The sequence below is a fragment of the Polistes fuscatus genome, unplaced genomic scaffold (genome assembly GCF_010416935.1).
Source record: "Polistes fuscatus isolate 324 unplaced genomic scaffold, CU_Pfus_HIC Scaffold19, whole genome shotgun sequence".
Classification (NCBI taxonomy): Eukaryota; Metazoa; Arthropoda; class Insecta; order Hymenoptera; family Vespidae; genus Polistes; species Polistes fuscatus.
The window spans coordinates 3,724,826-3,741,054 of NW_025113095.1; the positions used below are offsets into that span (position 1 = coordinate 3,724,826).

Here is a 16,229-nt window from a genome sequence, read left to right on the forward strand (position 1 = left end):
TTTAAAGGCGAACATGCATTGAATAATTAATATAAAAAAATTAATATAACGACAAGACAAGTTTTCATGAAAATTAAATTAAAAGTTCATATATTCATACTTTACTTTTAAAGTCTAATAATAATGAATATATATATATATAATAATAGAATATAAATATATAAAATATAAATAAAAGAGGAATAATATTAATTTGAAAATATTTACTTTTTCGCACTCTTGACGTTTATTGGTTGATACATTTTAAATGAGTTTAAATCGACCAATAAAAAATTAGATCGCTTTAAGAAGAAGATGAAAGATATAAGAGAAGAAAGGAAGCATTAAAAATAAAAAATAAATGAAGTAGAGATTTGACAGAAAGAAGGTTTCTTCTTCCTTGTATACATATATGATTTTGGTACGTTCAACATTCATACGCGGTTCAACAAACACTCAATGTGGCGCTTGAGTTTGGAAGGTTATGGATTAATACATCGGGGTGTGGCATCATATCGTGATTTATAAAGCGAATAAAATGTATTGTGCATGTGTAACATTGAATGAAATAATTATTTGTTCGAAGGATATATAAGAAGTTGTCCTTAGTCAGTAAGTTTCGCGCGTTTTTGGAAAAATTCGATGGACGTTGAACTTTACTTCGTCAACTCGAATACGTGAATCGTTTTCATTTTTTTTTTTTTATTTTTAAGTACATAACTTTTTAAGTATTAAAATAATATAATCTAAAGCATATCAAAGGGGGAACAATGTTTGGTAATCAACGTTGAAATGAAACACGACGAATAGCGAAGTGTTCGTGTCATGTTTGTGAAAGATTTTGTTTTGATATATTTCCAAATGAAAAGAAGTTATTACTTGTTGTTAAGATATATTGATTGTTATTGAAAAGGATATTATAGTCCATGAAATCACGTGCATCAAATACTACGTGGGATGTTGGGCCCTACCACCCTCATTCAATCCCACGAATATACAGAAATGTCTCGTTTAGCCGACTACTTTGTTGTAGTGGGCTATGATCATGAGAAAGAAAGTAAGTTATCATTACATTTGTTTCTCTTTCATACTCAACAAAGAATAGGATAATGATTTTATAATATTATAGGAGCTGGTATTAGTAGTGGAATTATTCTGCAAAGATTTCCAGAAAAAGATTGGTCTGATACGCCATTTATCGAGGGTATAGAATGGGTAAGATTATTATTTATTTAGGTTTATCTAGGGCCTTATGATCATCGATACCTGTTGTATTTTAGTTTTGCCAACCACAAGGGTGGGCTTTGTCTACGGAAAGACAAGAGCCACGCTTCTTTGTATCTATATTAACGGATATCGATGCCAATCGTCATTATTGCGCTTGTATGTGTTTTAACGAGACGGTCTCTATAATGCCAAGTAAGCCTGTAGACGAAGAGGAAGATCCCGTTGACAATGATAGCCGTTCTTTGGTTAGATCGATGCCTTCCATCGCGCACCATAGCATCATGTATGCTCCTAAATGTCTGGTGCTGGTCTCCAGACTAGATTATATTGAGACCTTTAGGGTATGTTCGATCAATGGAATTAGTTAAAAAAAGAAACACAAATATATATAAAAGAAATGACAAGATTTAATAACGATAAAATATGTTTTGTCTTTTCTTAGAATTGTCTTGGCATTATTTACACTGTATATGTAGAAAATCTTGGAATACCATTAGAAACATTAGTAGGAAACATATTAGGATGTATACAAGTACCACCAGCCGGAGGACCACAAGTACGGTTCAGTATTGGAGCTAGCGATCGTCAGGCTCTTCAACCACCAATTAGTCCTTCACTTCCAATAACTCATACTAGTGTAAATCTTTTGTTTCAACAATTAGGTATGTACGAAGAATTGGAATTATTCTTTTATGCTTACAAGGGGATGCAACCAAATATTATTTATTTCAAATATTTCTAACATCTTGTTTATTTAGGCATCCGCAACGTACTAGTGTTATTTTGTGCAGTTATGACAGAGCATAAGATACTCTTTCATTCCGCAAGCTATTCTAGATTAACAGAAGGATGTCGCGCTCTAACTGCATTGATGTATCCATTCAGATATACACACGTTTACATTCCTCTTCTACCTGCGGCTCTAGTCGAAGTACTCAGTACACCCACGCCATTTATTATGGGTGTACACAGTTCGCTCAAGCACGAAGTTGCAGAACTTGTAAGAGATTAGATTATCATTTAATTTGATAATAATATTTACTTAATATTACTTGTACAAATATAATTTTGTTTATACGCAGATGGACGTAATAGTAGCTGATTTAGATGGCGGATCTATAATGGTTCCCGATGGAGTATCACTTTCTTTACTCCCGGAACCACTTCTTTCTCAAACTCAAGATGCACTGTCTCTCGTATTACAACCAGAACTTGCTTGCGCAGATTACGCATTTCCTCCTCTCGCTACAAGAGCCCCGCATCCTCCGATGTTAGATAAAGAATTAAGAGCAGTATTTATGAGAGCTTTTGCTCAATTGCTACAGGGTTATCGCAGTTGTCTTACGTTAATACGAATTCATCCTAAACCAGTTATTACTTTTCACAAGGTAATTATTATATCGTGCATTATTTTTTTAATACTTTATTATTGCACATTATAATTCCGTTTATGTTTATATTTTTAGGCTGCTTTCTTGGGAGAACGTGGTTTAACAGATTGCGACTTTACAACAAGAGTTTTAGATTGTATGTTTTTTACATCTTTTATTGCAGAAAGAGGCCCACCGTGGAGGCCTTGCGATGTATGGGACGAATTGTACAGCAGTTTGAGCGACCAATTAAAACAAGAAGCACAAGATCATAGTCAGTATCAATAAATTCTAAAATTTCATTGATATTGCATTTATTTGAAATACTAAGACTTTGCTTTTACATTCTAGGACTTGTTTTAACGCATATTCAAGAACTTGCGCAACAATTGTATACAAATGAAAATCCTAATCCTCAGCCATATGTACAAAAAATCTTGAAGCCACCAGAAGGAGCTTTTGCAAGAATTCATCAACCTCTTTTACCTCGCGTCAATCCAGAGCAAGTACAAGCAATTATAGACGAAGGTCTTGCTAAAAACAATTTAAATGTTAGGTGTGTATATATATATATATATATATATATATATAATATTTAATTAGTTTATAATTTTTATAATCATCATTTAATATTACAATAATATAAAAATAAATAAATTTATTTTTTGTTTGTATCATTTAGATTAACATCATTAAGGCCAATTCAACCACGTATTGTACCTATAGGGCCACACATTTCATTTGTTCATGACACTAGACACTTGGTGAGCAATTCAGCACGTAGATTAGAGGTGCTGCGTAATTGTATAAATTGTATATTCGAAAATAAGATATCAGACGCACGTAAAACTTTCCCAGCAGTTTTAAGAGCGTTAAAAAGCAAGGCTGCTCGATTAGCTCTCTGTATGGAATTATCTCAACACGTTGTTGGTAATAAAGCCATGCTAGAACATCAGCAATTTGATTTGGTAGTGCGATTAATGAATTGCGCGTTACAAGATGATTCCTCGATGGACGAACACGGCGTGGCTGCTGCTCTTCTTCCTCTTGCAACTGCATTTTGTAGGAAACTATGTACGGGTGTCATACAATTTGCATACACTTGTATCCAAGAACATCCTGTATGGCAAAATCAACAATTTTGGGAAGATGCTTTCTATCTGGATGTACAGAAAGATATAAAACGTTTATATCTACCAGGCGATAATTCTCCGCCAAGACTCACAAACGATAACATTTTAAATCCTATCAGTCCACGAGAAAATAAGGAATTTCCATTTCGCGATCGTTATTCTATATATCAAACTCATGAACCCTCGGCTTTAGAAATTGCTGCCGAACAAATGAGAATTTGGCCGACCATTGATCCGGATAAGCAAAAAGAACTTATAGCGAGCGAAGAAAGTACTATGTATAGCCAGACTATTCATTACGCTAACAGAATGGTATATTTATTAGTTCCTCTAGATATCGGTGCAAAAACTCATCGTCAGGATAACGTGTACGATGACGAAAGAGCTAGTAACAGTATTACAAACAGGTATGTATTTTTATACATGTATATTCTATTTCTCATTAACAATTATCTTTAGATATTAAATTGTTTATGGGTGTAAGTGTTGCAAGCGATAGCGGTGATGCGGAATCCGGATTCGAGGAAACTGATCCTGGAGAAACTGGTAGTGCAGTTATACGCATGGTTTCACGATTCGTAGATCGTGTTTGTACCGAGGGAGGTGTTAGCGCCGAACACGTTAGGTGTCTTCATCAAATGGTTCCTGGCGTTGTTCATATGCATATTGAAACTCTTGAGGCTGTGCACAGAGAAAGCAAAAGGTTGCCACCAATACAGAAGGTAGTATAATATATAAAATACATGTATATATATTATATAGATTAATTCAATTTATTCAATCAATTAGGATGAAAGAAAATATAGAAACAAAAACAAATTATATTTCTTTTGCAGCCTAAAATCTTAACACCCAATATGTTACCCGGCGAGGAAGTTATTATGGATGGTTTACGTGTATATCTTCTACCAGATGGTAGAGAAGAAAGTTCCGCAGGCCTTCCCAAAATACCACCATTGTTGCCAGCAGAAGGAGCTATTTTCCTTACTAATTATAGAATCGTATTCAAGGGAATACCGTGCGATCCATTTGGTAATTATTTACAAATTATTTAGTCATTTTTATTCATACACAATTATTTATTTTTGTTTGTTATTTCTTTCTTAATAGCTTGCGAGCAGCTAGTAGTTAGAGCTTTTCCCGTTACATCGTTAACCAAGGAAAAGCGTGTTACCGTACAGCACTTGGCGCATTTAGATCAATGCCTTCAAGAAGGACTGCAATTACGTTCGTGTACGTTTCAATTGATCAAATTGGCATTCGACGAAGAAGTTACGCCGGAAAATATAGAAACATTAAGGAAATTAGTTCACAAAGCACGGTACCCGCCACATATATTTCATCATTTCGCATTTAATGGTCAAGCATTCGTTACACAGACTGCCCATCATAAAGGAAAGGAAAAAAATGCTACACTAAAGTAAGTTAAACGTAATAGAAATCACAATTGTTGTTATCAGTTAATTTTGTTTCATATTTAAATTAATTTTACAGAGGTTTTGCCAAGAAGACTCTCTTGAAGACAGCAAGAAAGGCTGGCTTTAAGCCAAAACAATCGTCCAAAAGGCAAAAATATGTTTTACCAAATATGAATTTAATGACCAATAATAAATACATGACATTGCCTGGACGAATGAGTTTACCGGTCACCGATAACAATGATTTAAGTCACGACGATGATCTCAGCAGTAAGTTATAAAGTTACGCTACATTAGGAATAATATTATATTCATTAAATGACTGATAGTTAACACCTTTAATATTTAATTTTTACAGTTGATGATTATGAAATACCAGGAATTGTAAATCAGCCTCCGACCGATGCAAAGACCCTGGAACGTCTTTCTGAACGTAGTTATGTTAGAGATTGGTATCGATTGGGTTTATATGCCAATGGACCATATAACAATCGACGAAATGAGCCTTTCCGATTATCTTCTGTAAATTGTGCATATATGATTTGCAGAAGTTATCCAGCTCTTCTTATAGTTCCTACATTTGTGTCGGATGAAAATATCCGAAGGTTTTGTCGGCTTTATCGACATAGTAGAATTCCGGTTATTACTTGGAGGCATCCAAGAACTAAAGCACTTCTTGTCAGGGGTGCTGGTTATCACGGTAAAGGTGTCATGGGTATGTTGAAGGCTCATCCAACGTCTACCGCTAATTTAAAAGGTATAATTGAAATAATGAATGAAATGAATCAATTTGTAAATAAATGAAATAAAACCATTTTGTAAAAATAAATCGTATCTCATGATTACAGCAACTTCATCTGAAACAACGTCTTCCTTGGAGCAAGAAAAATATCTTATGGCTCTTGTAGCTGCTACTCCGTTATCTGTATTACGTCAAGGTTCAGCATGGGGCATGTCCGATTCCTCTCTCAGCATAGATTCATTATTATTAGCTGCAGAAGATCGTAATGCCACTCCCGAACAAACTAGACGAAATCCTTTTAATAAAGCCATAGGTACATTAGGGTATGTTCTTTTTTATAGTAATATTATTACATATTATTTACGATGAAAATAATAATATAGCTTATCTTTATCTTAATAACTTAAGATCATCAGGTGGTAAAGGAGCCAAAAATTTTGGACGATGGGGTTCGCTCAAAGATAAAAGGCATAATTCTCAAGCTTCGTTAACTTCTGTTCATCAACGTGGTACGGTGAGACATTCTGCTGACTCGGATAGCGGAACAGAATGTGTTCATACTTTTCAACGCGCAGCCCTTTATATACTTGGAGAAAAATCTCACATGAAGGTAATTAAATATAAAGAGAAAATACGCATTGTTGATTAATTGGAATTTATTTTGATATAAATGTTTTTATTTTTTGTTAAAAGGGTGTTAAAGCAGAATCAACTCCTAAAACTGATTTTATACCGGTAGAATATTTTGACGTTAGGCATACCAAAGCTGCATTTAAAAAACTTATGCGAGCATGTGTTCCAAGTTCTCCAAATGTTGAACCTGATCAAAGTTTTTACAAGTAAGTCTACTACCCTCGTAAGAAATCGATATAAAATATATTTCTTTTTCTTTTCTTTAGATTAATTGAAAGTTCAGAATGGTTACAACAATTACAAAATTTAATGCAATTATCCGGAGCCGTAATAGATCTGATGGACGTTCAAGGTTCATCGGTGGCAGTTTGTTTAGAAGATGGCTGGGATACGACAGCAACCGTTTGTTCAGTTGCTCAAGTTTGTCTCGATCCACATTACAGAACTATTGAAGGTTTTCGAACTTTGATAGAAAAAGAATGGCTTGGTTTTGGTCATAGATTTGGCCATAGGAGTAATTTAGCTGCGAATTCACAAACGACCAATTTCACGCCTACGTTTCTTCAATTTCTCGATATAATACATCAAATTCAAAAGCAGTTCCCATTGGCATTTGAATTTAATGATTATTATCTAAGATTTTTGGCATATCATTCGGTGTCTTGCCGATTCCGCACATTTTTGTTAGATTGTGAATCGGATAGAGTTGAGTGTGGTATCGCTGCTGTAGAAGATAAGAGAGGTTCTTTGACGAGCCATCACAAAGGTGTAGATACTGGTAGCGACGATGAAACTATTTATCCCGGTGGTAGATTAGTTGGAACAAATACTGGTTGTAACTTAGGTCAGAGTATATTTGATTATATCGAAAGACAAAATGCAAGATGTCCTTTGTTTTATAATTTTATGTATTCGCCAAATACTGAATATTACGTTCTGAGACCAGTTTCACATTTACCAAATCTCGATATTTGGCAATATTATTTAGAAGAAGAATTGGCCCATGGGCCGGCTTACGATTTGGAGGTTTTGCAACAAGATTCTCAACAAGAAGAAGAAGCCGAGGCTGCCGACGGTATTGTCAAGAGTAATCGAAAAGTAGTCACGCAAGGGTAAGTATCTCAATCAAATATAACTGGACATTCGTATTTCTAACATATTTTTGTCTATATTTTAGATATGATGGTGTTAGTGTTATGGTACCTGATCAATTTGCTCATCTTTTGGAAGAAATTCATAAATTAGAAACTGAATTGGGACATTTACCGCAAAAATGGAAAGTCCTTTGGGATAAACTTGAATTACCTAATACGGATTCTTTGGCTGTACGTATATATCGCCATAAAAAGAAACAAAAAATTATTTATAAATATATATGTGTCTTTTTTGAAATTTTAATTAATAGTCATTTTTGTTATCATTTTTTTTTTTTAGCGACACGCATCATTTAGTACAGCACTTGTAAGATATCACGGTAGATTAATACATAAGCGTTCTACTTTCGAACTTTTATTAAGAGGAAAATTAGCAGGGGGAAATACAGCTGGTAACGAAGGTTCTGTTTATGCGCACCCGCACAGGTATATAATCATATCATTGAAATTTTATTCAACCAATTGAAATTTTATTCAACCAATAGAAATTGTATTCAACCAATTGAATATTTCTTTTCTTCTTCAAAGGTTCGACAGATTAGATTCAGCGACTCCGACTCATTGCGATGCGTGTTCCGGTCTTTTATGGGGACCCGTAAAGGCTGGTTTGCGATGCGTCGATTGTGGTCACGTTTGTCACGATAAATGTGCAGATGCGGTGCCAAAAAATTGCACAAAATACAAAGCAGTAACTGATAATTTACAAACTCATACTCTTACGCGAAGTGGGGGAGATAATGGAAGTGTTAATTCGAGTAAGATCATTAACTCGAATTATAATAATTCTTGTAAATATAAAATATTATTGACATATGCGTTTATATATTTCTAGGCGTAACCACGATACAAACTTCATCGCAACAATATTACGATCAATTCTCCAGTAACGTTGCGGAAAATAGAACTCACGAAGGATATCTTTACAAACGAGGTGCTCTTCTAAAGGGTTGGAAACAAAGATGGTTTGTGTTGGATTCTATCAAGCATCAATTAAGGTATTACGATGCAATGGAAGATTCCCATTGTAAAGGGTATATAGGTATGTTACATTTGTACAAGAAACAAATTTTATGTTAAAACGATTAATAAATAATTGTAAAAGTTTTATTTCAATTTATACAAACGCGTGTATTAAATATTACAGATTTGGCAGAAGTTGTGTCTGTAACTCCAGCTGCGCCGATGCCAGGACCACCAAAGAAAACAGATGACAAATCATTCTTTGATGTAAGATGCATAAACGATATTTTTCTGACGTATATTACACGATTAACTCAAATGTTTATTCATATTTTTAGCTTCGTACAAATCGAAGGACGTACAATTTTTGTGCCGGTGATGCAACGACCGCGCAAGAATGGATCGAGAAGGTCCAAGCATGTTTACAGTAACACCTTTGCTTGATCATCATTTTCATTTAAATTGTGCAAGTGACTGATAGAATAATACAAGTTATATTTTTGTTATATAATCTTGTATAGTCCAATCATAGACTGCGATAATTTTCTTTTAAGTTTTTCAAACTTGAAAATTGTTGGAGAAAAAAGAGGTATTATAAAATTGCTAGTGTTGTACTCTCATTATCGTCGCATCGTAGATTCAATACGTGAATGTAGAGAAAGAGAGAGAGAGAGAGAGAGAGTGCGTGTGTGGTGTACATTGTGATCACGCTAATGCATTAAGTTAAAAATGTTGATTTCGGCTGGAAGAAGAGAAATCGCTATATTCGCTTTGTAATATCTTTTTGTTTTTTTTTACTTTGTTTATATTTACGTTAAAAAGTATAAATGAAAATCATAAAATATATATGTAAATGTCAAAATGTTAGGTTTAAAAACTCTGTATATATACATATATATATATATATACATATATATATATATATATATATATATATATATTTATCTCTTGATGTAATATTAATGTACCGTTATTACTACTTCATTGTTATTAATATTTACATCCTCTGATCTGATTTTTGGAAAAACATTGAAACGTACAATCATTGTTTCAATTTCTACACGCGAAATATTTAATTTTTGATTTTATTTAATAAGTCTCAATCTCTTTCAATTTCATAACTAAATTGATGTTTAGCATTTAAAACAATATTTATTTGAATATCAAAAAAATAGCAAGTAGGGGCTCAAAGTACACAAATCAATATTCTATAAAGACATTTTTGTAATAAAAAAAATATCTGGGGACTCCATGAAGCCATAATACATTGCTGAAATGATGGTACGTTAACCGTGTGAGTCTGTATAGGTCAGCAGCATTCGAGACGCGTCTACGTTAAGTCGAATCAACGACAATGTCCCAAATAGGATATCTATGCTCAATTTATTCAATGATGCGTCAAACCCAGGGTGCAGCAGGCAGCCAGACAGAGTACTACCGCAAGGTACATGAACTAATCATCAAAAATATATCTATATATATACATATATATATATACATATATATATATACATACATACATGTATATACGATGAATAAAATGTTAACAGTGGATGAAACAATGTTTAGATATTTTAGATAAAAACCAAATTATACACACATGTGCATTTTTTTATTCTATCAAATGAAATCTTTAGATGCGAATACGCGCAACACACATAAAATAAGATGCCAGAAGAGGAGGAGACAGACAATACTTACACGTCGTCTATAAATCGGTTCTTCTATGTGTGTACATTCTGCGCACTTTAATACTAAAAGTAAGCCACTAGGAGAGAATATAGGCCAAGGTCTCCAATACGATAGTTTAGTACGGAAGGTGCGTATTTCCAATATAGAGTGCACTACCGTATATCTTAACAATTTATTTACGCCGATAATTAATATATTTTTCTTTCTATTTCAAAACATAGGTTTAATTAAATAATTAAATAGAAACATTTTTCCTATATACATCCATATATCCATATTATTTAAATACCTCAACATATTAGGGTAATTAATTATCAATGGAAATAACGTCGGAAGATATCTAAAAGACTTCGATAATGAATTAAAATGAAAATTGTTCGTTTTAATTAAATACAGAACATCGCATGATGTTTTATTAATTAATTTTTACTCGGGCCACTCTTTTGTCTTCGGTCGCACGCTTTTTTTTTGCGTCGATAATGCAGCGAACGGGGACCCTATCGATTGGATCTCATCCCTTCTGCCATCGACACCTAGCGAAAGCTCTATCCAGCGCTTAGGGAGAGCTTTAGCAAGATGAACGTCATCAAATAGAACGAAACTATTTATGACACAGTCTGAAAATATGTATGTCCAGGTTTTTTTAATTGAATTTTTTCATTTCTTAAGAATATATATATATATATATACATACGCGCGCGCGCGTACACACACACACACACACACACACATATGCATACGTATGCACGTTCTTACATATCTCATCATGGATATGATCGATAGAAAAGGACGAGAAGCAGGTGTGTCTTTTTCTTCTTTTTATTTTTTCGTACGACGCATCATTGCCGCCGTCGTAGTCTCCTTGTTTCCCCTTTTCTTTTCTTTTTTTTTCTTTCTTTCTTTCTTTCATTCTTTCTTTCTTTCTTTCTTTCTGGCGTTACTAGCTTATTGTTAATGTTAACACAGGTACGATTAATATATCTCTTGTATATTGGACGTCATATAAAATGCATTTGCAATTTTTATAATGGAAATTTGAGTAATGAATTGTTCCGCTTCGGTAAGGTAACGATTGCATAAGTAAACGTAATACAAAGGCAATTGGAAAAAAACAAACAAAATGAAAAAGGAGGAAATAATCGTACAGACTTTGTATTAATATATAAATTGTTTTTTTAATTATATACAAATATATATGTGTCTAGTTTTTATTAAAGGAAAGAAAATATATATATACAGAAGAATTATGTTATCTTTTTTAAATGCTATTGTTTCGTAAGATTGTTAACATACCCTCAAAAAAAAGATGTCCATTTGTTTGTTAAACAGATGGATACATAAATATACATACGCTCATAAATGTCAAATATTTCTTTTGCAAAAAAGAAAAGCAGACGAAGATAATGCGTACATGCATATATATATATATATATAAACACACATATATATTTCTAAAAATAGTATAGTATTGGAAAAAAAGAAAAATATATAGTTGATCCAAAGGTAACACAATCCCTCGTCACAGTCTCTCGTTACACGATTATTACCGTGTTCTCGTTACATCACAATATTGATAAACATAATGATTCGAAAAAAATCGTCAATGAAAGAAGAAATACATATAAATTAGTCGATTAAACGAATGTGTGGGTCTCATTGTAAATGAGGAAAAAAAGGGGCGTTGAAAAAGCACAGAGAAAGGGAGATGAATAGAAAAAATAAAGATGCATTTGGTGGATGCATCAGTAAATTAATCAGTTAGAGTTTCTCTCTCTTTTTTTCTCTCTTTCGCTTTAACTGCGTTGCCCTTCCTCGTAACCTCCCTTCACTCTCCGGTGCACTCATTCCGTTTCTTTCTAAAGCGATTATGAATCCGACTCTTTCTGTTCCTTTCTAAAGCGATTATGAATCCGAAAGCGACTATCCTACTCTATCGCGTGCCGCATTGCGCGTCTATTCCTGCGCAAGCCCAATGCAGGGGAAGAGTTAGACACTGAAACTTTTCCAAAACTTTCCTTACAAAGCCCCAAACCCAATCCCTGACGCAACCACGAGTGGATATTTAATACACCAATTTTATTCAATTTTTTGCGAAAAGTCATACATTGATTTTTGTCCTTTTCAATAGACAAATATATTTTATGCTATAATGTATTACTATATGTATTATATATATAGTAATGTATACTACTAATATATATATATATATATATATATAATATATATTATACACAATATATAATATATATACACAAGTATATTTTATGTTATAATGTATTATTATATGTATTATATATATATATATATATATATATATATATATATATATATATACTAATGTATATAGTATATGCAGTATATAATAGGAAGACGCAACCCGCTGCACAGACGTCGAGGAACATAAAGAAAACTCGTCCGTCCAATTAGATGGAACGTGTACATGTGTCTGCATGTGTGTGTATAGATAAATATATACATGTGTGTTTCGCATCATTCTTAGCGCATTATATACCTGTATGTACGTACGGTATATATATATCTGGTGATTCTGCTGCAGAGCTTACGACTATGCGTAAAATACGAAGAACCAAAGAAGACCCCATCATCCTCCTACTCTCTTGTCTTCTTCTTCTTCTTCTTCTTTACTTTCCCCTCTACATTTTTAATCACTTACGTAATTTGAACGTTTCCTTCGACCCCCACCGACACTTTAACCTCACTCTTAATCTTTTATTTCTTTCTTACTCGAAATGAAATGCCGAAGAAAGCCATATCAAGACTACAGCCGACTCTCATATGTGCCACGTCCAATTTTCTGATCTCATTACCAATCCTCCTCGTGAAAAGTTAAGTATCGTCATTCGACGATTACTGTCCTTTCTTCTTCTTCTTATTCTTTTTCTTTTTGTTTTTCTTTTTTTGCCCTATGGTTTCTGTGACACAGTGTGTGACACAGTTTTTTTTAAGACTCCTCCACCCAGGTCGATCGATCCAAAGGAGAAAAACAGTAGCGCGATTTTGGTATCTCCTCCTCCTCGTTGTTTGACGAGTACGTCGACTCGTCGACTCGATAAATAAACATAGAATGATCGTTATTAAGAAGGGACGTAAATACATACTGTATATGCGAAAGGTTATAGAATACATACAATACATATGTATATTACAAGAGACAATAGGGAGAGAGAGAGAGAGAGAGAGAGAGAGAGAGAATTTATCGATCATGTTTAAAAGGTTGTCGCACTGCACGCAAACTGAAAGAAACCTAGAACCTCTCATTCTCTCTCTCTCTCTCTCTTTCTAAGGGTGAGATAGATTTTTTGCAAAAGTTTTAGGTCAAGTACGGTATTAGTTCCTACGAATAGAAACCCGAATTGCGATTAATCGTTCAGTTGGGGAAGAACAGTCAAAAATATCTTATGCAAGTACACTTAAAACCGTATACCGTCACGTTTACTACATTTTTTTCTTTGAAAATTATTGATATAGTATGTGTTTAAGATGAAAATAATTTACAAATAAATACATTAGTATACTTTTATTAGATATTTCATGAATTAAACGAATATCAAGTACCTTCAATGATCAGTTTAATAGATATTCAAATAAGGATAATACAAAGTATAAATGTATAAACAATATTTAGACAGTTCTAAATATAAATAAAGTACATTAGAGTACAATGGTTATTTATTAATCGAAGTAAATGTTTATTGTTGTCTAAAAGCAAAAAAGTGTAAGATCTACGTACCGTTCTTCTCGAAATCCACCGTTAGACTGGCTCGTTGTCTTCTGTGAAAGTTATTTTATTGAAAGTTATTTATATGACTTTTCGAAAAAAAAAGGAAATTCTATTTATTACGAATATTATTCTCTTTATACATATGCGCAACGTTCGGAATGTCATATAAACAACATTTAATAAAGAAAACTTTGATAGAAAACAATGTACCAATCTAACGGGGGATTTCGAAGAAAACGATGCACTGAACATACACTTCGTGCTTTTAGACAACAATACAAATTTTCTTCGATTAATTAACAATTATTTGAATACTTTCTAATGCACTTTACTTATATTTAAGATTATTTAATCAAATATACATTAATTTAAACATTAAATACCTATTAACATACTTTGAATAGAAAATATTTTCGAACTCTAAGTAATAACTAAGTTAAAATGTTTGAACAATCAAAAATATTAGTAGAAAACAATAGTTTATTCGATATATACCTTAAATAATTATTAATTAATCGAAGGAAATGTTCGGTGCACCGTCCTCCTCGAAATCCCTCGTTAGACTAGCACATTGTCCTCTATGAAAGTTATTTTATTGAAAGTTTGTTTATATGACTTTTCGAAAAAAAAAGAAAATTCTATTTATTACGAATATTATTCCCGTCATAGACATGCGCAACGTTCGGAAAATCATATAAACAACATTTAATAAAAAAAACTTTGATAGAAGAGACAATGTGCCAGTCTAACGGGGGATTCCGAAAAAGAAGGTACATCAAAAAAGGTAAATCTATGTTTTTAGATTACAATATACATTTCCTTCGATTAATTAATCGTTCAAGGCATATATATATAATAAAATGATGCTGTACTCTACTAATATTTTCAATTATTTCATTTACTCGTTATAAATAAAGCTTTGAAGTAAAACTCATTAAATATATATAATCAAGGTATATTAATGTATTTATTTTTAAATTTTCTTCATAATTAACACGATATATCAATAGTTTTCAAGTAAAAATCTAGTAAGCGTAACAGTATAAGATTTAAAGAGACACTTACTGTATGTGTCTTTAAATATAATAATCGCCCCTTGACTCTCTCTCTCTCTCTCTCTCTTTCCCTAGTGCAGGCCAATCTCCTTTTTCAATTTATATCTGCCTTCCTTCCACCCTTTCCTTCCTTCCACTCTTGCCTATCTACCTTCTTGCTTGCTTGCTTGCTTGCTTGCGTACTACGGCTTGTATGCAGGATACTGCGTACTGTCTCGAGTTTCGAAAATACACGCCTTAGGTGTAAATTATGCCGAAGCACTTAGGGGTAGATAATAGCATCTCTCACGTTTTATTCCCCGCGTGCACGAAAGACACTTTCCCGGCTAACGAACAACGATCCCTTAACTCATTCCGAATGGAATTTTCACTGACATTTTTCTTTTTTTATTTTTTTCGTCGATTTTATCCCTCTCTCCCCTTTTATAACCTCATTAGGAATAATTTTTCTCTGTCATATATATTAATATATATTTCTTTTAATTTATTTTATTTATTTTATTTATTTTATTTATTTATTTATTTATTTATTTATTTATAGATGTCTCCTTTTTTTTCAACGCAACCGACAAATTGGAGCTTGCATATTGGAGAAGGTCTAATAATATACAATTGTAAAAGACGGAAAGGCACTTTGAAGGAGAAGTAAAGGAGAGAAAGAGAGGGAGCAATAGCGCGTTGAGAAAGGCAGGAGGGGTTAAGGGAGGGAGAAGGGCGGGATGATAGCATTGCAGATGTTACGACGATGCCCCCCTTTACTTTTTCATTCAACGCCGCATAGATGACATCCGTCAAAACATCGATTAGTTTTTGTTACACCATATCGTTGGATAAAAATTAGAAGAAGAGATCGAAGGAGAAGATAGGAAGAAGAAAGAGGTGATGGAGGTGGGTTGGTTGCGTGTGCAAAGCAAGTAATCGATATAGAAGTATCTAGACCTCTTGTCAGTCTTATTTTACTTAACGACGAAACAACGACAAAAAAATTATATTACTACGCCTAACGATTTCAATCTACGGATCTACTTTTTCTTAACGGACGTTTTACCCACTGACCGATTCGAGAATTCTATACTTTTCAAAATGAAATAAGTTTAAAGGTCGAAATAAGAAGAGAGCTTAAC

General features: G+C 33.2%; 1 protein-coding gene and 1 long non-coding RNA gene across 4 annotated transcripts; one reads left to right on the plus strand and one right to left on the minus strand.

Annotated features, from left to right (window-relative positions):
* The first annotated feature begins 274 nt into the window (after positions 1 to 274).
* Positions 275 to 9,216, plus strand: LOC122515761 (myotubularin-related protein 13). The gene is made up of 24 exons (XM_043633189.1): positions 275 to 1,036; positions 1,109 to 1,194; positions 1,260 to 1,547; positions 1,649 to 1,868; positions 1,965 to 2,206; positions 2,289 to 2,594; positions 2,673 to 2,850; positions 2,928 to 3,132; positions 3,259 to 4,116; positions 4,194 to 4,431; positions 4,546 to 4,741; positions 4,820 to 5,129; positions 5,204 to 5,397; positions 5,486 to 5,884; positions 5,976 to 6,192; positions 6,278 to 6,479; positions 6,563 to 6,708; positions 6,769 to 7,614; positions 7,680 to 7,827; positions 7,937 to 8,082; positions 8,185 to 8,411; positions 8,489 to 8,695; positions 8,801 to 8,883; positions 8,955 to 9,216. Exons 1-24 carry the CDS (start codon positions 937 to 939, stop codon positions 9,045 to 9,047), a joined length of 6,135 nt encoding a protein of 2,044 aa, XP_043489124.1. The 5' UTR covers positions 275 to 936; the 3' UTR covers positions 9,048 to 9,216.
* A 757-nt stretch (positions 9,217 to 9,973) lies between these two features.
* Positions 9,974 to 14,383, minus strand: LOC122515764. 3 transcript variants are annotated; one of them, XR_006303374.1, is made up of 3 exons: positions 12,835 to 14,383; positions 10,318 to 10,925; positions 9,974 to 10,069 (listed from the first exon to the last, which is right to left on the minus strand). It is a non-coding gene; the product is annotated as an uncharacterized LOC122515764 (long non-coding RNA). The 3 variants fall into 3 exon arrangements; XR_006303372.1 differs by having other exon boundaries at positions 9,974 to 10,925; XR_006303373.1 differs by having other exon boundaries at positions 9,974 to 10,925; positions 12,821 to 14,383.
* Between the last annotated feature and the right edge of the window lie 1,846 nt (positions 14,384 to 16,229).